This window comes from Corylus avellana, chromosome 4 (genome assembly GCF_965113065.1).
Source record: "Corylus avellana chromosome 4, dhCorAvel1.hap1.2, whole genome shotgun sequence".
Lineage (NCBI taxonomy): Eukaryota > Viridiplantae > Streptophyta > Magnoliopsida > Fagales > Betulaceae > Corylus > Corylus avellana.
The window spans coordinates 3,331,733-3,356,333 of record NC_142493.1 but is presented as its reverse complement, the minus strand read 5'-3'; the positions used below and the strand labels follow the sequence as shown (position 1 = coordinate 3,356,333).

Sequence of the window (24,601 nt, the reverse complement as noted above, 5' to 3'; positions counted from 1 at the left end):
GTAAGTACAACCATTTCATTTCTTTGGCTCATCCATATGCTGCATCTAAGGTTGCTCAGCTTTTTGTAGCTCACATCATCAAGTTACAAAGTATGCCCACATCTATTGTCTCTGATCGTGACCCTACCTTTACTAGTGTCTTTTGGAGAGAGCTGTTTAGATTACAAGAAACTTCACTAAAGATGAGCACTAGCTATCATTCACAAACAGATGGCCAGACTAAATTGGTTAACAAGAGTTTAGAAAATTATTTGAGGTGTTTTACTCAAGATAGGCCTAAGCAGTGGCTATCTTGGCTGCCTTGGGCTGAATACTGGTATAACACCAGTTGGCATGGATCTATCAAAATGACTCCTTTTGAGGCTGTCTATGGCAGATTACCTCCTAGGTTGTTGACCTATGTACCAGGTACTACTAAGGTGGCTGCTGTGGATGAAGTTTCAAGATTTAGAGAAGAGATTCTAGCACTCTTACAGCATAACCTGCAGCATGCTCAGCAGAGGATGAAAAAATATGCTGACTTAAGGAGGTCTGAGTGAACATTGGAGGTGGGGCAGCAGGTTTTTCTCAGGTTGCAACCCTATAGACAGGGCTCTGTGGTGGTTAGGAGAGCTTTGAAATTAGCTCCAAGGTTTTTATGGACCCTTTATAGTGGTCAGGAAGATAGGTGAGGTAGCTTATGAGCTGGATCTACCAGCTACTACCAAGATTCATCCTGTGTTCCACATCTCTCAACTAAAGGCCAAGATAGGAAGAAGCAATATTGCACTTCCCACCTTGCCACCTGTGGACTCCAATGGAATTATTCAGCCTGAACCTGAGGTAGTTTTGGATAGGAGGGTCAGAGCTCAAGCTAATCATGTAGTCACTGACTTGTTGATTAGGTGGGCAGGCCAATCTGCTGAGGATGCTACATGGGAAGAGTTTCAAGCATTGAAGAAGGCCTATCCACACCTTGTGGGCAAGGTGTTTTGAAACAGGGAGTAGTGCAACATGCTGTACCTGAAGAGCTGAGGTAGCATTTCTTATGCTTTCAAGACATTATAAGACAGCTGGCAAGGGTTTGAGAAGGCACGTGGGGGAATGGAGGAGCTGCAGCAACTACTTAGCAGTTAGTTGTTATGGTAGTTAGTTTCTATTAAGTTTGTTAGCAGCTAAAGCATAGTATAAAGTCTATAGCTCATTCTGTAATTGGTTAGCTTTTGATGGTTGTAAGTTCATTCTGAACTTGGAGGTAGAGCATCCTTGAAATGTTCATGGAGGTTAAGCAATCCTCGAAATTGCTTGTTCAATAAAGATCCTTCCATTTCTCTCTCTTTTCCTTTCTTTTACATTCTTTCTCTCTTGTTAAAAGCTCAATTACAGTGCATTCATCATCAACACTGTAACATACTTAATTTGATATTATACGAACCATATCATCATTATACATTAATAATATGATTCACTTGAAGTCTTGAATAAAGTATTTGAATTGTCATTGAATCATATGATTACGTATTGATATTATACATTTATATTATTCATATGCATATGTAGACTTATATAGACTTATAAGTTTATAACATACATTGGAAATAATTTGTACCAGTCTAGATATTTAATTGTTGTATTAGTATGAATTGGTATACTTATGAGTTATGTCATATTATATATGTATAATTTGTTATTATATAATCAAATGATTTAATGATCAATTGTTCATGTGATATAATCATATAAATTATAGTGATAATATATTAATACTCAAATTGTAATTTAAGGATCAAGTGATTATGTTATATGTATAAATATTTTTATAATTATAATTATAAAAATATATTATATAAAAATGCGAGGTTAGCGGTTATGGTTAGTAAACCCAATAACCACTAATTGTTAACCGCTAGGCGGTTATAGCGGTTAGGCAGTTAGCGGTTAATACGGTTAAGCGGTTAAGCAAAACCGCCCGCATTGACACCCCTATCTCTCTCTCTCTCTTAGAGTAGAAGGTCTATATTTAATTAATAAAGTTAATTCAAGTTAGAGTAGGGGAAAAAAATGAATTCAAGGGGAAAATTAGGGATGCCATGTGGAATTTGTTTCTAGAAATGAGGGTTTAGTGTTTTAAGGAATTTATTTTGTAAAAATTTGTTACGTCAGTATCCCATGACCTATGTTTTAGCCCCTTTTAATTTCACCCCTCTAGTTGATAATGCCAAATTATCCAAAATAACACGTGTTTTATTTTAAAAATAAAAAAAAGAAAAATATATTTCAAGTGACTCATAGCCTTGTCATACCCCTAATGGTCGTGGGTCTAGCTCCCATGATTATAAAATTTCACTATAAGTTTGGAATAGTTGTATTAAAAAATGGACATCAATAATATTTTAGTTTATCATTATCAAAGTGTGTTTATTTGTGTATTGAGAACCTAGTTTTTCAATCATGTTTATCTTTTTCGCTACACTAATTTTCTTAATTATGGATTCATGTTTTTTTCTTTATTAATTATTTTTCGAAGAGAAAGAGCAAATACCACGATGATGTATTGTGATACACAAATTAAATTGAAAAATGGTATAGATTTGAGAGAATGTGTTGATGACAGAACTAGAAATTCTAATTGATATTTCAACGAGAAATATATTAAGATTACAAATTAAAGCTCTCTCTCTCTCTCTCTCTCTATATATATATATATATATATTGGTCATACAATCAATGTAAAATTTTTGTCGCATGTCAACATGGATCTTATTGACATGGTTATGCATTACCAATAATCTTTCCATTAATTCCAATGACAGATGAAGGTTTTGTCAATTATAAAAAAAAAATAATAATAATAACAAATAAAAAATTGCCTTTTGGTCATTTTTCTATCTGTCCCTTAACAAATTCCCTTTCTCAACTTGGTTTTCTTTTATTGAAGAAAGAAAAATAGAAAGCCTATCAAGTTGGGGAAATTAAGTTGGCCTCTAAACACACTTTCTTAAGAACAAACAATAAAATTGAATCAAGTGCTATCACGAAATCTAAATCATACTCATATCAAGACGTATGTATAATTAAGATTATGTTATGTGAATGATTTTGCAAACATGTAATAGAATAGAAATTAGGTTCCGAGAGAACATAAACCTTTTAGATTTTAAACAAACCTAAAATCATTTTTTCAAACACAATGTTTAAGTTTAATTTTTTGATTCTCCTTTATTAACTGAATGTCCTTAAATAAGGATACAGTGGAAAGATAAAGATAAAGATACAAAGAAACGGCTAACTAATGGATAACAATTGAAACTAGTTAAGTCTCCTTTAAGTAATTAAACTATTATTTTTTTAAGATATTTATTAAACTATTCTACTCTAGGATAAGGTAAAGACAAGATAACTTCAAGTTTCATAAAATACATGCCTGCTAGTAGTCTCTTTGTTGTAGAATTATACTCTCATAACAAATTATAACTCCGGGGGTTGGCCTAAGTGATAAAAGCCTTAAATTTTGGTAGTATAATCATTAAGTTTGAGGTTTAAATTCTTTTGGGTGCAAATAATCTTTCGGGCCACACCCCTGGTGAAGCCAAAATTTAACCGATCCGTGTCATGAGGTATGTTACACGGGTCTGGAGTTTAACGTCCACTCTATAGATGACACATGTATGATAAATCTTTGGTTCCAAAAAAGCCTTCACAAGAAGATGTGGATGGATAAATCTTTGGTAGATGGGCTCTTTACTTTTCCTTTTTCCCTTTGGATTTGGTGTGTTTTGGTTTTAACCGACTTAAAAAAAGGCTTGTATAAAAACAAAGAGTCCTCTATATACTTTGGTTGAGCCGCATCGGCGTACAGAGAGAAATCTGAGTCTTTTTGTTTCTTCTTTTGAGAGCGCCGCACCATAGCTTTTGTCTCTTTAAGGAGTGAAAACAGAGAGCCAATCCTTTTCCTTTCATTCTTGGATCATCTTTAAAGTTCCTCTCCCGTGTTCGTCTTCTCCCAGCAACGCAAAGTCAGCAAAAAGGGAAAAAAAAAAAAAAAAAATCACAGAGATGTCAAACCGGCTTCTTCCACGCGATCTTCAGAACGAAATCCTGGTAAGACTACCCGTCAAATCGCTTTTACGATTCCAAGGTGTTTGTCAATCATGGAAATCCTTCATCTCTAGTCCCAGATTTATTTCCATGCACACCCAATATAGTGAGAGCACCGACAATTATGCTCACCTATTACATTGGGAGGAGAAAAATGATAAAGACGGAGTGATACAATACCAATTACACCATATCGATGGTTCATTCAACAAGTTTCAAAAACTTGAATATCCATGCCAAATTAGAGATAGAGAGTATAGTTTCGCCCTTGAATGCAAAGGATTAATACTTTTTACTATGACTATGATCAAAGATGAGATTGATGACCATCGTTTCGAGCCCCTGATTCTTTGGAACCCTGCAATTAGAATGTCTATCACGCTTCCTCGACCTTGCATTGATGTACCGGCCAACAGAGGCCGCTGTGTTCATGGGTTCGGTTTTGACCATAAAAGTAACGATTACAAGGTGGTGAGAATAGTCTATGGACGATACTCATCTTTTTCACCTAAGGCGGAACTGTATAAACTCTGCACAGGCACTTGGAAGACGGTTAAGGTTGCCGACGATTTTAAGTATACTATATATGCATGTATGCAGGCTTTAGTTAATGGGGCAATCCACTGGCTTGGAAATCATTTAAGAGGTTGGCCATCTTCCGGTACTGAATTGGAATTTGGTGTTGTGTTGTTTCATATTTGTGATGAAGAATTCCAAGTGATGAAGTTTCCGGATCATCTAATAAGTAGTTTGAAGAAGAATTATGCTGAAATTGGGGTTTATGGTGGATTGCTTTCTTTAATGGAGTATAACCGGCAACAATTTATTCATTTCAGCTGCAGCATTTGGTTAATGAAGGAATATGGCGTAGCAGAGTCTTGGACTAAACAATTTACTATTGATTTAAAGAATGTGTACTTGGGGTCGATGTTCAGTTTTAAGAACAACGAAAGGATTTTGTGGATAAGGCAAAAAAAGCTGGTCTTATATGATCCTAAGGCACATAAATTTATTAATCTAGAAATTAAAGCCGAGGGATTTCTTTTTGCCAAGAATACTTTCGTTGAAAGTCTTGTTTTACTCAATGAAGTAAATGTTATACAAACATGCCAAACTTATTCAAGGAAATGCCGGTGGTGCGAGTCAAAGAAAGGAAAAGAAAAGAAAAGAAAAGAAGATAAGCATGACATCATGAGAGAAGGCTAAGCAAAGCAAAGCAAAGCAAAATAGATCTGAATATCTACGAAGAAAAGGTTAGAAGCATGATATTTCTTATTTATCAATTTATGACATCATTTTTAGTAAATTTGAAGCAATAACTTATGAATGTCTTGTTGCTTATTGGTTCATTTAAGTTCATATAACTGTCACGTTGCTTGAGCATGAGGTTGCATTTCAATTGTTAACTTTAATTAATATGCAATTTTTGTAATAATATTTTCATTTGAATATTCAGCCTGGAATTAAGTTATTAATCTTTTGATTTATATGTATTTGTGCATAACAACTATGTTTAGCAATGCAATTCCTTGAGTGGTCAATAAATTGAAATGTATTACAACCTCTTCAAATCTCATATTTGCTATCTTTTCAGGCTTTTCACTAGCAAGGGTGACCAACAATTAACAACTATGAAAGACAGAGGAACATATAGAAGAGCTAGACCATCTGCTTTTATTTGATCATTACCTTCTTTTCTTTGATAAGATAATATTTAAGTCTTTACTCATTTTATGAAAGATTCATTTATTGAATCGTATCAGATGTTTATTTCATTGAACTTCAGATGTATGATGTTTTTTTTTGGGTATTAATTATTTGTCGGTGAGAAAGATGATGATGTAATTTTTTGATACAATCATGAAATTGCTTGTGGGTGACATGTAATTTATGTGGAATGCAAAAGCAATTTTCAATTGTGCTGTGTTCTTCCCATCTGGACGGAGCAAGGAACTTCACATTCTCATTCAATTGTGCTCTGTTCCTTTATGAAAACTTCTGCTGGTGGGTTGGGTTTTGGCCACACAACTAACGAATACAAGGGGCTAAGGATGGTATTTTCCTCTAAATTTCTTTCCACTCAAGCGGAGCATTATAAACTCCGCACAGGTACGTGGGAGACTGTTATATGTGGCCATAGATAGATCAATTTATGCGGGCTTTCACGAACGGGCAAGTCATTGAGTTGGATATGGTTCAAATGTTGTTAGGGTCAACTTTTCTGAATAGGTGGTTGTGTTGTTTCATATGCGTGATGAGTAATTCTGAGTTATGAAGCTTTCTTAAATGTGATTTTACTATAGTTATTTTGGAGTTTGAGGGAGTTGTTTGTTGGAATTTGACATGGGTAATAGGTTGTCAATTGGAATAGTCTATGAACAAGCTTGGACAATTACAATTAGGAGTAACTTCATTTTAGACTCTTGAATTACTACACGATTTGAGAAGGCCCTTCCCAAGCTTCAAAACCTCTCAATTTAAACCCCTAAACTTTTAATTGTAGTCAATTTAAACCCCTCCGTCAGATTTAGCGGTTAACTTCCTTGATTTATCCTTGAAATGACCAAAATATCTTTGATTTTTTTTTTAAAAAAAAATTTAATTTGGAATTAATGGTAAATTTGAAATTTTATAAAAATTCAGGGGTATAAATGTGTTATTATCTCACTTTTAACGTTTTAAATCTGACGGAATGATTCAAATTGATTGCAATTGAAAGTTTAGGGATCCAAATTGAGAGGTTTTGAAGTTTTTTTTGGGGGGGGGGAGGGAGGGGGGAGAGGGTTCTCAAATTGCGTGGTAATTAAGGGGTTTAAAGTAAAGTTACCCCTTACCATTATCAAGGGATAGTGCTGTGTTTGGTGTAGAAAGGGTAAAAATATCACACCTAGGTATTGCAGAGTACCCATTCACTCCATTTTTCTGGGTGGAGCAGATCATTTATGAAAAGTATTTGATGGGAATGTTATTGTGGTATTTGGTTGTATTTTAATTAATTTGTGATGGGCACAAGATGATAAGATCTATATTTGATTAATAAAGTGAATTCAAGTTATAGTAGGGAAAAAAAAAAAATGAATTCAAGGGGAAAATAAGGGCTGCCATGTGGAATATGTTTGTAGAAATGAGGGTTTAGGGTTTAGGGAATTTATTTTATAAAAAATTGTTATGCCGTTATCCGTTTTAATTAGTCCTTTTTAATTTTACCCCTATAGTGGATGATGTCAAAATACCCAAAATAACATGTGTTTTATTTAAAAAATAAATAAAAAGAAAAATTTATTTCTAGTAACTCACGACCTTGTCATATCCATAGTGGTCGTGGGTCTAGTTCCCACGATTATAAAATTTCACTATAAGTTTGGAATAGTACTTGTATTAAAAAATGAACATCAATAATATTTTAGTTTATCATTATCAAAGCGTGTGTTTATTTGTGCATTGAGAACACAAATTTTCAATCATGTTTATCGTTTTCGCTACCATAATTTTCTTGATTATGGATTCATGTTTTTTTTTTTTTTTTTTTTTTTTTTATTAATTATTTTTCGTAGAAAAAGAGCAAATACCACAATGATATACCGTGATACACAAATTAAATTGAAAAATGGTATAGATTTGAGAGAATGCGTTGATGACACAACTAGAAATTCTTACTGCATGATAGGTGAATGAGAAATATATTAATGATAGGTGATGACACAAAATGATTGTTTCTCAATATATTTCAATTTTCAATTTAATTACCTATTAAAATGGAACCCGATTTTCTTTTAGATTTTGAAATTATTTATAATTGGATATATACTAAATTTCGCAGTAATTTAGACCAAATGCATACGTACCGACCATGTATATTTTTTTAGGCCATATGGACAACATTTGTTTGTGTAGCTAATTTTTTTGGACTGCTTTTTAAGTGGTAGAGGTGAAACTAAAATTTTTGGGTCCAAAAGATGCATCTGACTCGCAAGGAAATGATCAATTCAAACCATCATTACATAAGGAAGATATTGTGTTTGATAATCCCACAAATCAGGGGATTGTATTATGTTCTATCCTTCATGTAGATATGGATCAAATCAACTAAATAAACTCAACTAAATCAGCTACAAGATCAACTAAATCAGCGACAAAATCAACTCAAATCAACAAAAAAAATATATATATATAGAAACAAAAGAACACCCAGCTGAAAAAATCAGAACTTTGCAAAATTTTTTTTGAAATTTTCCATACAAAAGTTGTTACAGAAGTGCAAATCAACTATAAAAGACATGGATCTATGAATCCGTGGATTCTATATAAAAAAGTGAAGGAAAAGTGATGCGGGAGAGAAACAAAAAATGAAGAGAGAAGCAGATGTAGGCGTAGAGGGAAACAAAAAATGAAGAGAGAAGCAGATGTGGGCGTAGAAGGAAAAAAAAATGAAGAAAAAAAAGGCAATTCACCTTAAAAAAAAATGACATTATTACGAAGAAAAATACCATTTTTTTTTTTAAAAAAAATACCAAATAAAAGAAAGACCAAAAATAGATAGGGTTGCTTCATACATTTTTTTTTTTTTTTCCATTTTTTTTTTCTTTTATTTTTAAATAAAAAAATAAGCCAAAAGTTGGACTTATGTAAAAGTTGAGTTTGTATCATGCCTCATAGAGTAATGCAATAAGTCTTCCTAGAGTCATCCAAAATGTGATGTAACTTTTAAAATCACCGTTGAATTTGAGATGTAATTTATTAACTTTTGATCTATTGGTGATTTTAAAAGCTACATCACATTTGAGATGATTCTTGGAGGACTCTAAGAAGACTAATAGTATTACTCTGCCTCATAACTTATATCCGGATGAGGAGTAAAGAAAAACATGGATTTTACAACCTCCAATAATATGGTAAGTTGGTAACACCTCAGATAAAGTAAAAAAAAATTGCACAAAAATACCTTACAACAAAGACACCAGATTTCAGGTTTCTTGCCGTGGGTGTCTGCTCTTTCTCTCTCTCTCCAACAAAACTTGATCTTGTTAGCAAATTCTTTGGATCTTTGTTTTCAGTTTTAATTTCCAAAAATGGAAACAGCAAGAAACTATGTATTTTTTAAAACAAAACTCCCTCTAATGTCCCTCGTGATGATCATCGTGTCTCTGCCGGCAATGGCAAGTCTGGCAGCACACATCTCGTCCCTTGAACAAATTCCCTTTCTCAACTTGGTTTTGTTTTATTGAAGAAAGAAAAATAAAAAGCCTATCAAGTTGGGCGAAGTTGGCCTCTAACCATGCTTTCTTAAGAACAAACCATAAAATGCTAAATCAAGTGCTATCACCGGAATCTCAATTATACTTATATCAAGACGTATGTATAATTGACATTATGTTACGTACGTGAATGATTTTGCAAACACGTAATGGAATAAAAATTAAGTTTTGAGAGAACTTAAACCTTAGATTCTAAGAAAACCTAAACCTTTTAAGTTTTAAAGCAACCTAAAATCGTTTTTCAAACACAATGTTTGAGATTAATTTTCTAATTCTTCTTTAATTATTAACTGAACGGCCTTAAATAAGGATACAATGGAAAGATAAAGATACAAAGAAACTGCTAACTAATGGATTGAAACTAGCTAAGTCTCCTTAAGTAATTAAACTATTATTACTCTAGATATTTATTAAACTACTCTACTCTTGGATAAGGTAGAGACAAGATAACTTCAAATACTTAAAAGAGTTTCATAAGATACATGCTTGCAAATAGTCTCTTTGTTGTAGAATTATCACAGAGATGTCAAACCTGCTTCTTCCACGTGATCTTCAGAATGAAATCCTGGTAAGACTACCCGGCAAATCGCTTTTACGATTCCAATGTGTTTGTAAATCATGGAAATCCTTCTTCTCTAGTCCTAGATTTATTTCCATGCACACCCAATATAGTGAGAGCACCGACAATTACGCTCACCTATTACATTGGCATAAATATGATAAAGACGGAGCGAAGCAATATCAATTACACCATATCGATGGTTCATTCAATGAGTTTCAAAAACTTGATTATCCATTCCAAATTAGAGGTAGAGAGTATCGTTTCGTCCTTGAATGCAAGGGATTAATACTTTTTAAGACAACTATGATCAAAGATGAGATTGATGACCATGGTTTCGAGCGCCTGATTCTTTGGAACCCTGCAATTAGAATGTCTATCACTCTTCCTCAACCTTGCATTGATGTACCGGCCAACAGTGTCCACCGTGTTCACGGGTTCGGTTTTGACCATAAAAGTAACGATTACAAGGTGGTGAGATTAGTCTATGAACGATATGTTGGGAGAGAAAGCGATTATGGAGTTTTTACCAAGAGTACATTAATATAATTAAGTGAACACAACTCTAGCCCAAAAGCCTAAGCTAATGGGCTAAGGTCCACTTAGGTATATTAAGCACTTTTTCTTTTTATATTTTCTCAATGTGGGACACAACACTCACAAGTGCACTCACAACAATCTCCCCATCACTTGTGAATCTTTTTACATTTTCAAGAGTACTGTCTCACGTCAAGAGTTGCGAATGGAGACACAACTCTACACCCGACGCATCCGGACACCCGTCCCAGGAAGGTAACTATGGCTCTGATACCATTTGTTGGGAGATAAAGCGATTATGGAGTTTTTACCAAGAGTACATTAATATACATAAGTGAACACAACTCTAGCCTAAAAGTCTAAGCTAATGGGCTAAGGTCCATTTAGGTATATTAAGCACTTTTTCCTTTTATATTTTCTCAATGTGGGACACAACACTCACAAGTGCACTCACAACACGATACTCATCCTTTTCACCTAAGGCAGAACTGTATAAACTCAGCACAGACGTTTGGGAGACGGTTCAGGTTGCCGACAATTTTAAGTATACTATATATGAATATACGCAGGCTTTAGTGAATGGGGCTTTCGTGAATGGGGCAATCCACAGGGTTGGAAATCATTTAAGAGCTTGGCCATCTTTCAGTCATGAATTTGAATTTGTGGTTGTGTTGTTTCATATCTGTGATGAGGAACTCCAAGTGATGAAGTTTCCGGATCGTCTAATAAGTTGTTTGAACGAGAATTATGCTGAAATTGGGGTTTATGGTGGATTGCTTTCTTTAATGGAGTATAACCGGCAACAATATATTCATTTCAGCTGCAGCATTTGGTTAATGAAAGAATATGGCGTAGCAGAGTCTTGGACTAAACAATTTACTATTGATTTAAAGAATGAGTACTTTGGGCGGATGTTCAGTTTTAGGAACAACGAAAAGATTTTGTTGGAAAGGCAAGAAAAGCCGGTCTTATGTGATCCTAAGACACATAAATTTATTAATCTAGGAATTAAAGCCGAGGGATGTTTTTTTGCCAAGAATACTTTTGTTGAAAGTCTTGTTTTACTCAATAAAGTAAATGCTATTCAAAGTGTGCAAGAATTGTTTAAGGAAAGGCCAGTGATGTGACTCAAAGAAAGGAAAAGAAAAGGAAGACGTGCAAGGGAGAAGGCTAATTATGGTCAGTATTGAGAATTAGAAGGATTGAACAAGACCAATTGGTTTTTCTGTTTTTCTTTGATGTTTTAGTTCCTTGTCCTGTTCTGTGTTTAGTATTTAACCTAATAATTAAGCCCTGTTTTGTCTTATGATTTTTATTTCGAGGGCAAGAACTTGCTTAGAGTGTAAACAGAGAGCAAATTAATCTTTTCCAATATTGAGATTTAAGTTTTCAAGACATACATGTATTTTTTTTTTTCCTCGACAGATTTGAGTAAAGAAACTTTGAATGAACTAGTTAATAAAATAGAAAAATATGGCGTCAAACCAGAACATTTTTTTAGAGTTGTAACTAAAAAAAATAGAAACAGAACATATTTTTCATGAACATAAATCCCAAACCATCCTAGAAAGAGTAGTATGCCTCCAAACTGGAACTATCAAAATCCTTTTTATCAGGACACCCTTTACGTTATATTTGGCATTGCAATTTCATAGATAAAAAGTGCGCAAAAAATTTTGTGTTTTAAAGGAGTTGCTTTTTTTGAAACGCGAAATTTTAAAGGTTAAATTGCGATTTTAAAGGCCAAATCGTAATTTTGTCAAATGTTTAACAGAGGAAATAAAAATGACCAACAGACTCATTTATAAAATAAAATAAAACAGTAATTAGGGATGATTGAAATGGGCTGAAAGATTAAAACCCTACATTATAAATTTTTAAATTTAAATTACTTTTACTATTGGATTTGGTCTGTTCTGGTTTTAACCGACTTTAAAAAAGGCTTGTGTAAAAACAAATAGCCCTCCACTTTGCCTTTGGTTGAGCCGCATCGGCGTTGGTGAGAAAAATCTGAGTCTTTTTCTTTCTTCTTTTGAGATCGCCGCACGAGTTCGTCTTCTCCAAGCCACGCAAATTGAGGAAAAAGGAAAAAATGACAGAAATGTCAAACCGGCTTCTTGTTCCACACGATCTTCAGAATGAAATCCTGGTAAGAGTAGGCGTGAAATCGCTTTTACGATTCCAATGTGTTTGTAAATCATGGAAATCTTTGATTTCAAGTCCTTCATTTATTTCCATGCACACCCAATATAGTGCCAGTTACATTTGCGGAAATATAATGAAGACAGAGTGACGCCACACCAATTACTCTATATCGATGGTTCATTCAATGAGTTTCATGAACTTGAATATCCATGCCAAATTAGTAGAGATTTTAGATTCGTCTTTGATTGCAAGGGATTATTACTTTTTAAGACTATCATTAAACATGAGTTGGATGACCATTGTTTCGAGTCCCTGATTCTTTGGAACCCTGCAATTAGAAAATCTATCTCTCTTCCTCGACCTTCACCAACTACCGTGTTTATCACGGGTTTGGTTTTGATCATACAAGTAATGATTACAAGGTGTTGAGAATGGTCTATGACAATACCAAATTGTTTCCACCTGAGTTGGAACTCTATAAACTCTGCACAGGTGCTTGGGAAAGTGTTATGGTTGCTCACGATTTTCCAAATGTTGTACCTGCTACAAATACGCATGCTTATGTGAATGAGGCAAGTCATTGGGTTGGATTTCAAAAAAGAGATATTGGCCTTATCGCATCCGACTCTTCTAAACGAGTGGTTGTGTTGTTTCATATGTGTGATGAAGAGCTCCGAGTGATGAATCTTTCAGATCATCTAAGTAGATTTGACAATAATAATGCTCAAATTGGGGTTTCTGGTGGATTGCTTTCTATAATGGAGCATAGCCGACAATAACATAATCATTTGAGGGGCATCAACATTTGGTTGATGAAGGAATATGGCGTAGTAGAGTTTTGGACTAAACAATTTATTGTTCATTTAAGGGGGATCTACAGTTTTAGGAACAATGAAAAGATTTTTGGAAGAAATCAAGAAAAGCCAATCTTATATGATCTCAAGACACATAGGTTTATCAATTTAGGAATTAAAGTTGAAGGATTGATTTTTGCCGAGAATACTTTCGTTGAATGTTTTGTTTTACTCAATGAAGTAACTGCTTTACAAACGGGCCAGACTTGTTTGCCCAAGAGAAGGCTTAAAAAAAAAAAAAAAAGGTTAGAAACATAATATCTCTTATTTATCACAGTGCTTGTTGTCTTGTTGCTTATTGGCTCATATATAACTGTCACAATGCTTGTGCATGAGGCTGCATATCAATTGTTAATGTTAATATATATGCAATTTTTGTAAAACTCTTTTTCATTTAACTCTTCATTGTGGTCATTAAATTATAGGGGTAATTATCATTTCCCCCATGAATTATATACATAACTCGATTACCATATACCCCCATCAACTACCAACTTTACATTACTGACCCCATCAAACTACCATTTCGTTACCACCCTCCTTCCGTTAATCAAGGTCGTTAAGTCGAACGGTCAACTCATCACGTGCGCGTAAAGTTACAATACACCCTTAATGACAACAACGCGTTTTAAAGCCGTGATGGTCATGATCCCATCAGAACTCCGCAGTTGAGCATGTTTCTGCTGGAGAAGTACCAGGATGGGTGACCTCCTGGGAAGTCTGATTCGAGGGGAGCCAAAAGCGGACAATATTGTGTGTCATTGGGGTGGAATGTTACATTCATTCTCTCTCTTGCTTCTGCTTAATATTCTGCATCATTATTATTTCAACATAACAGATACAACCGACACCCATTGATTTTTAGGAAACTCAAACATTTCCTCGAAACTAATTTAGAAAATTAAAATTTGTCCTTATTCCAACGCATGGCCTAATAATTTCCTCGGGAAAATTCAAAGGCATTGTTCCTTAGACTTCAATCAGAGCATTTTCCTCGACATAATTTCAGCTACTTTTTGCCCTCCTTAGGCGTACATAACTTCCCCATATTTTTCTGACTATTTCTCCACCATTAGATCTTCTTTAACTCATCCTAGCCACTGTCTTGCTTTCTTCAGGATTTAACTCTCCCCCTCTACCTAGGCACATGTCACTCATGCAGCCAGCCTTCAAAACTCGCCCCCACCCAAAGCCGTTAGATCTCCCTCTTTTAATCTCGATCGTTAAATCGTTACAATCTGCATTTAATGAGCAGCTAGCCCCTACTCCGCACAGAGGAAAAGGATCCTCTCCATTTCAAAGTTCCTCAATTTCCTCCATTTAGTGCATTTTGAGGAAAATGATCATCTCCATTTCAAAATCCCTCTATTTCTTCCATTTAGTGTATTTTGAAGGGTATTGCATTTAATGCACTACCCTCATAAAAACTTTTAGACAACACTACCCTTCAAAATGCACTAAATGAAAAAAATTGAGGAATTTTGAAATAGAGAGAATCCGTTTCCGCATTTTGAAGGGTAGTTTTGTCCAAAAGTTTTAATGATGGTAGCGTATTAAATGCAATACCCTTAAAAATGCACTAGATAGAGGAAATTCATGGATTTTGAAATGGAGATGATCATTTTCCCCCTATCGTAATAGGATCTTCTCTAGTCTATTTTGGATTGGAGAATATCCAGTTAATGGTCAGGATTTCTTTAGAAAGATCCTAAGGTCATAAATGGGACACATGTCCCATTAATAAAAATAATAATAAAACAATATATATATTTTAAAAATAATTAAAAAAGAAAATAATAAAAAATTTAAAAACTGAGGGGTGGCCGGCCACCCTAGTTGAGGCTGGGGGTGGCTTTGGCCACCCCAAACCGCCGGTCTGGGGTGCCGAAGCCACCCCCATGGCCCATTGGGGGTAGATCGGCCACCCCTTAGTTTTTCAAAATTTTTTATTATTTTCTTTTATATATATATATATATATATTATTTTATTATTTTATTATTTTTTTGTTAATAAACAGGTGTCTCATTTATAGCCTCAGGATCTCTCTAAAAAGATCTTGACCATTAACTAGATATTCTCCAGTCCAAAATGGACTAGAAATATCCTGTTCCCCACGTATTGGGGGATCCAGATCCCCTGGAATTCTTAGGGGAATTCTAGTTTCTGAAATTTCAGATTCAAGCCATCCATTTTTATCCAAGAGTCATTATCCTGCCACGTGTCTCACTACAAAGTTTTTGGCGCCGTTGCCAGGGGATTGTTCAATTTTTAAAACCAATTTATTTCTAAATTAGTTTTATTCTTCTACTAATTATAATTAGGTTTTATTTTTTCTGTAATTTGTTTTGTTTTATTCCTTTTACTAATTATTATTATTATTATTTTTTATTTTTTATTTTTTTTAAAAAAGAGATTTTTCTTTTGTTTGTTTTTTGTTTTTTTTGGCTTGTTTTACAGCTCTGCCGCAGCACCTTCCGCACGACCCTGCTAGTGTGATCGATCGCAGCCCTATTATGGTCGAGCGCACTTTGGGCCAAGACAGGAAGTCAAGCGCACCTGCGCTCGTTAACTGCCACATCTTCATTCATACACAACGCAAGTGCAATCGAGGGCAACTACAGTATGCTCGAGCGCACTCACAGCAAAGGCAGCATGTAACACCCCGGTCCCATATTGGGAAGATGAGAATAAGCCAACATAGAGTGGATAGTTTATAGAGATAGTCATGGGTGCTAAGTCCCACATTGCCTAGTTACTAGGTGAAACTGGGCTTTATAATGAATTCTAGGGAAGCTCCAAATTGACTAGTCCTTTTAGGGTGATAGTGCAGATATGGCTAGCGCTTTTCCCTAGGTCGTTACAAGTGGTATCAGAGCCACCTAGTAACGCCAGGTCATGTGGTACTGGAGCACTGCATGACGTGGACCTGACGAGGACATCAGAAGTTTAAGAGGGGGAGTTTGTAACACTCTGGTCTCATATTGGGAAGATGAGAAGAAGCCCACATAGAGTGGATGGTTTATATAGATAGTCATGGGTGCTAAGTCCCACATTGCCTAGTTACTAGGTGAAACTGGGCTTTATAATGAATTATAGGGAAGCTCCAAATTGACTAGTCCTTTTGGGGTGATAACACGAATATGGCTAACGCTTTTCCCTGGGTTGTTACACAGCAACTGTAGCAATTCCGTAGATTTAAGCCAAACATTTATTTTGGTCCTTTTTGTGAGTTTTTCAGTTCTAGTTTTTTTTTTTTTAAAAAAAAAAAAAAAAAATTGTGTTAGTCTTATATATATATATATATATATATATATATATATATATATATAAAATTAGTTAATGTTTTATGTGGGATATTTGCATAATAAAGAGTGAGGGGGAAGCATGAATTTTCATTTTAATGATTTTAATGCATCTCCTAGTTATAGGACACCAGCTCCTACTAACTATCCTCAAAATTTTTACTCACATGAGTCATGTTCATACTGCTCCAATCCTTATCATCATTATAGTGATTGTCCATCATGGGGACAAGCTTCTAATTTTCCATATGTGCAAATGAACACCAATTTCTCTGGTCCAGAGTTTGATTCAGATTCCAATTATTACAATCCGGACTAGAACAACCAATCTAATTTCTCATGGTCAGCTCAGGCTACAGAAAATTACGCTCACCAATTTGATGAAGTGCAACACTCAGACTATATGCAGTTCAATCATCAAACTCAACCTCCTGTTTATCAGTCCACCACTCAAGTGCCACAGCCTGCACCACAATCATCATTGGAAGACATGATAAAAACACTCATACAAACTATCAACCAGTCTGAAAAGAAAGTAGAAAGTTGTTTTCAAGAAATAAAAGGTTTCACCAAACAATGGATTGGACAAAGTGAGAATGAACACCCATCTGAACATCAACTTGACCCAATGACTCAATATTGGGACAATGAGAGCATAGAGAATAACAATAAGGAAGAAGAGCTTCAAAGTCAGTTGATGGCTAAAGGAAACTACATGATTGACGAGGATGAGTCCGAAAATTCTTATCATGAGCATGTCCAAGCCACCTCCAACTTTTAAAGAGAGGAAAGTGATACAAGAAATTATCTTCCAAAAGATGAGGAAATTGCGGATAACAAAGAAGAGCACACAGAGCAAGTTCAGCATGCTCAAGTCACCACCACACTTGAGAGTGAGAAAATTGTTGATAACATTGAGGAGGAAGAAAAAGAAGAAGAAGTTTAGCACCCCGAGCAAGTTGAGTACCATGAGAACAGTGACCCCCCAACAAATCATGATCTGCACAGTGACATGGAAGTAAGTACTGAAGCTCATGCCTGTATCACTGTCCCTCTTGAGACACATCAAGAATCCAAAGCTTCATCGCCTGAATGTCTCAAAGAGCCATCTTATGTCAAGATACTCAAGGATTTGTGCACACAAGCACACAAATCTCGGAACCACTTTCCTAAAAAGATCCTTCGAAGCAAGAAATTCTACATAAGATGGCGAAATATCCTTCCAGAGGGGTATGAAGTTTTGAAGAAGAAGGGATGGAAGGGATTGGTTGGACATCCGCATGATAGGGGGAAGCGCTATAAAGTTTTCTCCTCCAGTTTATTTTATGCACTTCACTCCACAAATTCTTTCTTTCCTTTTTCATTGCATTTTTTTTTTTATTTGCTTTTGTTTCTAACAACAATTAATCTTTTGATGTTTGTTTCTATGAAAATATTGCTGTTAGTTTTTATGACAGGTGTTTTGGTGTTTGAGTTTGGAGGATGCCCTGTCCCTTTTTCACACCTTGATGTTTCCTTACTTCCGGTAATGTATTTCTATACTACACATTAAGGGCAATGTGTAATTCAAGTTTAGAGGTATGAAAAAACACTTTGTTTGTTTATTTTTATTTGTCATTTTTGTGTTAAAACTTTTGAAAAAAATATATATATATATATATGCTATGTTTTTGTTAAATTTGAGTTAAACTGTGACTGTGGTTTGCATTTCATTAGCTTGCTTAAATGGTTGAACACATTATTATGTCATTTGGAGTCTAAGTCCTTTGACTTATTTTTGGGTAAAAGAGATTTAACTTGTTTTGAGATAAATTTTATGAGCACATTAGCATGTTTTATGTGAGGTATGATGTGTGAGCTTAAGCTTGTTCTCTTTGAGATTTGTTGGATGACCTATTGATGAATAACTATTGGCTTGCAAGATATAAAAAATAAAAAAGAAGAAAAAAAAAATAAAAAAGAGAAGGAAAAAGAAAAGAAAGATCATGTTGAATTTTTCGCGGAATAACCGGACCTCTTACCTCATTAAGCATTGAATGTTCCCCTCAAAAGGTGTGAAGTTCAGTGTTGATTTATGATATGACTAATCTGACTTTGTAGCCTTTTTAACTTAATTAATAAGCCCTTAGGGATGTTCTACATCTAGTGCCCAAAAGCCACCTGGTTTGGGAGTCATTAGCCTAACACTTGGTACATGGGTCAATAAGAAAGCTTAAGAGAGTTAGACAATGCAGAGCCTGTAAAAAAAAAAAAAAAAAAAAATGCATATCTTGCCTCAGTTGTTTCATTTGATAGAGATTTTTACAAATTTTCTGGAATTTGTCTTGAGTTTAAACTGAAAGCTTCATGATTGTATACTAATTACACTTTATACTTTTCAGAACATATGAGGTCTCAATTGTCCATTTATGAGTGATTTGATTCTGAATTTCCCTTTTACTGTGATGATGATGTTTGTCTTTTTAAGCTTGCTCATGAATAAGAACCTTGGTTTGTGTGAAACTTCTTTCTTGTTAACAACATAGTGCTACAATGTTTGTGGGTATCATTCCTGTTAAGCTCTCACGAGAATTCACTCGTTCACTAGGGATGCCTAGGGGTTTAAAAGGCTTGTTGCATATACTAAATGCAATCGTCTCTCCCATGAAAGAGGATTTATGTTTCTTGATTTTATTTTATTTTTCGTTTTGTTTTGCTAAGGGACTAGCAAAATGTAAGTTTGGAGGTGTTTGATAAGTGTCAAATATTGCATACTTGGACCCCTTTATTTACATTAGTTAATCCTTTAGCTGTGTCGTTATTTAATGTTTTGTGTTAGTTTTGAGTTTTTAGTGTTTTGTAGGTCGTTGAAGAAAAACTACAACTTTAAAGGAAAAAATGCAAAGTTTGAAAGAAAGCATACTTTGAGAAGACCTAGATAATGTGGTTAAGTTTAATCAAATCCAAGAAAAATGTTAAATTGGATTAAAGATCAGATTGGATTAAATTTCAGATTTGATAAGATTTTGGATTGGATTCAAATTCAGATTCTGCACATGTTTCAGTATTTTGACCATAACTTTCCGCTAAAATATTGTATTGAAGTGATTCAAGCGGCATTGGAAAGCTAACTCAAAATACTACAGTTCATTGTGAAATAATATTTTCCTAATTCGGACGGTTACTATGCCAAAATCACCCCACAATAAAAAGACACAAATCTAGACGAATCTTATTTCGATTTCAGACTTCTATTTTGACTGAGAGATAGACCTCCGAAAAGTTTAGGTTTAATAGGGCTTCTAAGACTTTCCCAATGATATAAATAGACCTCTTTGTATTCAAGAAAATAGACAATTTCAGAGACTAGTTTTGGGATACAATTTTGGAGACAGAATGTAATCCACAGCTTTTCTTTTAGTTTAGTTTTTCTTTAGGTTTAGGTTTTAATTTCATAATCATGTGGAACTAAATTCTCAACTAAGGTTAGGATGAAGCCTCACCGGTGAAGAACAGCATCGCTTTATTGTAAGTTTTTACTATTCCGATTTTATTGGTTTATTATTTCAATTGTTTTACTTCTTTTAAATATGTGGTATGATTCTTGGATATCTTGTTGTGATTCAAGGATACACTTGATGATTTAGGATAATTTCACATAATTGATTACTTGATTTTATTTGCCTAAATAATTGGATATCCCTTGTGATTTGTTCTACGGATACATCTGGTGTTTCAATTAAATTTAGATTCCTTTTGTGATTTGGTCAATGAATGGATAATAGGATGATTTTGATTAATTCTTTGAAGCATAGTAAAACATACATAAGATTTAAATTGTGAGAACTTCGGATTTTTAATATTGATGAATATAAAATATGTTGCTATGATTTGGTGAGTGTAGATTCCACATCCTTAGTGCCTTTATCTATTGATTTACTTAGTTTATTTAGTTTATGTTTAGTCTTTTAATTTTCAAAATCAAAATCAAAACCCTTTTGGAACTAGGTTAGGGTAAAATTAGTTTATATATAAGTTGATCTTTTAAAAATACAATTCTCTGTGGGTTCGACCTCGTACTTGCAATCCATTAAACAATAATCGATTCGTACACTTCAGACACCCCCTTGGAGCCAAGGGGGTGGCCGAAACCACCCCCAATCCACCATCTGGCCACCCCATGGCCAAACCACCCCCAAATGGCTAAGGCCACCTCCAATTTTTTTTTTCTTTTTTTTTTTGAAAAAAAATATATATAATTTTTTTTTTTTTAAAAAAAAAAAAAAAAAAAATTAATTAGGTGGCCACGTCATCACTGATGACGCGGCCACTTATGCCAGGTGTCGAATTTTAATTGGTCCACGTGTCAGTAACGTGGACTTCCGTTAAGTCAACTAACGGTCAATGGATGGAATGACTAATTTTGTCTTTATCAAAACCACATGTACCTCCTGTGATACAAATCAAAACCTAGGGAAAAAAAAAAATAAAGTGTCAAAAGCCTAGGGGGTTTTTAGTATTTAACGCTTAAAATAATAAAAAATTCTTTTGGTTTATGAATGTCAAGTTTTTTTTGTTCCAAACTTCAAAAATAATTAAAGTAAGCCACTCTAGATATAACCTTTTTCAAGCTCCTGTTTACTCCAACTTACTTGTCATAATTAAGTTATATAATTTAGGACATAAATTTTCTCTAAATCAATCCGGAGAAAATATCCTCCTATCTATTTAAAATAGTATTAAGTGTTTATAAATATTTAAAAGACAATGACAGCCCTCTATGCTGTGATGTTTGGAAAAGAGAGGGGCTTTGTGGATATCATTGTGAACGCTGTGAATTCCTCAATTCCGTGTGATAGCCTCTTTGGGCACTTTGTAGAAGATGTAAAATCTGCTATGTGTTACTTGGGCAATTATAATTTTCAACATGCATGCATGTGAGGAGGGAGGCCAATTCTACTGTCCATGGGCTAGCAGAGGAGGCTTGTAACAATGTCACTGATTATGTTTGTTGGCATCAAATTCCATCTTGTATTGATGGTATTATCAGGAATGAAGAATTTCTTTTCCTACCTGATTTGCTCTTTATGAGCTGAATAATATTCTAAAACTTCCACTCAAAAAAAAAAAAAAAAATTAGAGCCCCAGGCGGCGGCCTAATCCGTTACTACCCAAAAATGGAGAGATCCTATTACTACCCAAAGCCGTTAGATCGCCCCTATTTTAAAAAATCTAGGTCTTTTTTTTTTTTTTCCTAAATCATTAGAAGCTGCATTGAATGAGCAGCACGAACTTCCCAAATGTGCTCACTCCAAACGCATCCCTCAATTTCAACCGTTGGATTGACTTCTTTAAATCTCAGCCATCAAAACTCCTTCAATACAATGCAAAAAGATAGAGCGGCGCGTGAACAGAGAGTTTTTGGAGAAGCAATACAAACTAGGGTTTGTCCTATTGGTACGTGTAGGCGTGCGTACGTCTTTAAAAGCCCTTCCTTAGTTCGTCTTCTCCAAGGCAAGCAAAAAATCACAGAGATGTCAAACAGGAGGCTTCTTCCACACGATCTTCAAAAAGAAATCCTGGTAAGACTACCCGTCAAATCCCTTTTACGATTCCAATGTGTTTGTAAATCATGGAAATACTTCATCAGAAGTCGTAGATTTATTGCCAATAGTGAGTATTAAAAATGGGTCCTAACCAATCCAAAAGCTAGCTCAAGAGTTGAGGTTTTCCTCACCCTTATAAATGACCCATTTCTTTAATACCCAGGCAATATGGGACTTCCAACACGCCCCATCACGTGTGGCGGAAGGATATCCAAGCCAACACGTGCGACAATAGGTGACGGTGGGCCACAGCCAATTAATTGGGTTAAGCTCTGATATCATATTAAAAATAAGTCTTGAGCTTAACTCAACCCAAAAGGTAGCTTATTTCCTTAATACCCAGGCAATGTGGGACTTCCAACAGTGAGAGCATGACAATTATTTTCACCTATTACATTCGAGTACATATGAATTACCTTATACGAAAATGCAATTATACCATATCAATGGTTCATTCAGTGAGTTTCAAAAACTTAAACTTCCATGCCAAATTGGAGCTAGAGATTATGAAGTTCTTGATTGTAAAGGATTAGTACTTTTTTGCACTACAATAGGCCAGATCTCCATACTTCGGAGCCCCTAATTCTTTGGAACCCTGCAATTCTATCACTCTCCCTCCACCTTGTATTGATGCAACCTTCGACAAATATTGCAAACAGTACTGCATGTGTTTACGGGTTCGGTTTTGACCATACAACTAATGATTACAAGGTGCTGAGAATGATGTTAGGTAAGTACGAATTTTTTCCACCTGAGGTGGAACTTTATATATAAGCTCCGCGCAGGCGCATGGGAGACTATTAGGGGTGTCGACAATTTTCAGTATGTTGCAAATGAAGGTACGCAAGCTTTAGTGAATGGGGCAAGCCACTGGATTGGATATCATAAAAGTTATAATTATATGGAGATTGAATCTGGCGATCCTGAATACGTAATTGGGTTGTTTCATATGTGTCACGAGGAACTCCGAGTGATGAAGCTTCCAGATCGTCTAAGTAGTTTAAACTTGCATAATTCTGTTCTTCGGGTTTCTAGTGGATTTCTTTATTTAATGGAGCATAGACAGCAACAAGATGCTTGTTTGAGCTACAACGCTTGGATGATGAAGGAATATGGCGTAGTAGATCGAGTCTTGGACTAAACAATTTACCCTTGATTTAAAGGGTTGGCGCTTTGGCCCGATGTTCTGTTTTAGGAACAACGAAAAGATTTTGGGAGAAAAGCTAAAAAAGCCGGTTTTATATGATCCCACAACAGATAGATTCACTAATCTAGGAATTAAAGCCGAGGGATCTTTTTTTGCCACGAATACTTTCGTTGAAAGTTTTGTTTTACTTAATGAAGTAAATGCTTTACAAACGTGCCAGACTTGTTTAAAGGAAGGCCGGTGGTGCGACTCAAAAGAAATTTTGTGCAGCCATGCACCAAATGTTTTGCTGCTATATATGCTTCTTCTTCCTCATTTGGCCACATATTTTTCCAATTCATGCTTCAGAAAAGCCCAATTCCGATCCACCGATCCAAATTTACCAAATTACCAAATCATGGTCATGTTAATATTTATACCTAGTGAAAATTCAACCATTTCACTTTGTCATGTTTATATAAGTGAACACATTGGACAGAAATATATAAAGCTTAGAAAATTCTTTGCACTTCTTAAGACTTTCAAGATTAATAAATTTTGCCCTCTCGAGCTTTCGATGTGATAATTGAACTCTTTGCTGTTACAAAATTCTTTGTGCCTCTGAAGGCTTAAGTCTAATTTGAAGTAATAAAGGAAATAAGAAAATGGAATAAATGGAAATAATTAATTTCTAGAATTGAAATTGTACTTGAGTACAACGTAGGTAGCTAACTCCAAATAACTATAATCTCTTAAAACAAAGTAATACAGACATCATATCGGTTGTGATGTCTTTAAGGGGTAACTCAATCGGTTGTGAACCACACCTCATGAAACAGAGGTTACTAGTTCGAATCCCCCATCCCCCTTCCCCTGTGTGGACATGTCAAAAAAAAAAAAAAAAAATACAGACATCATATGTTAACGTTTTCAAGGGTTTCTATGATTAAAAATTAGAAAATAAAAAGAAAAAGGGATAAATCAATTTCTCCAAAGGAATTGAACCTCCAATTGATCACTTTGAAGGGATTGATCAACCTCCAATTTCTACGGGGAAATTATGTGTATTCTTCCATGAATTACCATACGACATCTACATTTTTTTTATTTTTTTTTGAATTGCCATACGACATCTACATTGAATTTATAGGATAAAGCAT

At 34.8% G+C, this 24,601-nt stretch overlaps 2 protein-coding genes and 1 pseudogene across 2 annotated transcripts; all 3 read left to right on the top strand.

Annotated features, from left to right (window-relative positions):
- The first annotated feature begins 4,446 nt into the window (after positions 1-4,446).
- LOC132177260 (F-box protein CPR1-like) lies at positions 4,447-5,283 on the top strand. The gene has a single exon (XM_059589510.2). The coding sequence runs from the start codon at positions 4,447-4,449 to the stop codon at positions 5,281-5,283; it is 837 nt and encodes a 278-aa protein (XP_059445493.2).
- Positions 5,284-10,263: 4,980 nt separating this feature from the next.
- LOC148586152 (F-box protein CPR1-like) lies at positions 10,264-11,555 on the top strand. Its single transcript, XM_088515465.1, has 2 exons — positions 10,264-10,391; positions 10,895-11,555. Exons 1-2 carry the CDS (start codon positions 10,264-10,266, stop codon positions 11,553-11,555), a joined length of 789 nt encoding a protein of 262 aa, XP_088371591.1.
- Positions 11,556-12,520: 965 nt separating this feature from the next.
- LOC148586151 (F-box/kelch-repeat protein At3g06240-like) lies at positions 12,521-13,858 on the top strand (annotated as a pseudogene).
- Positions 13,859-24,601: the final 10,743 nt, after the last annotated feature.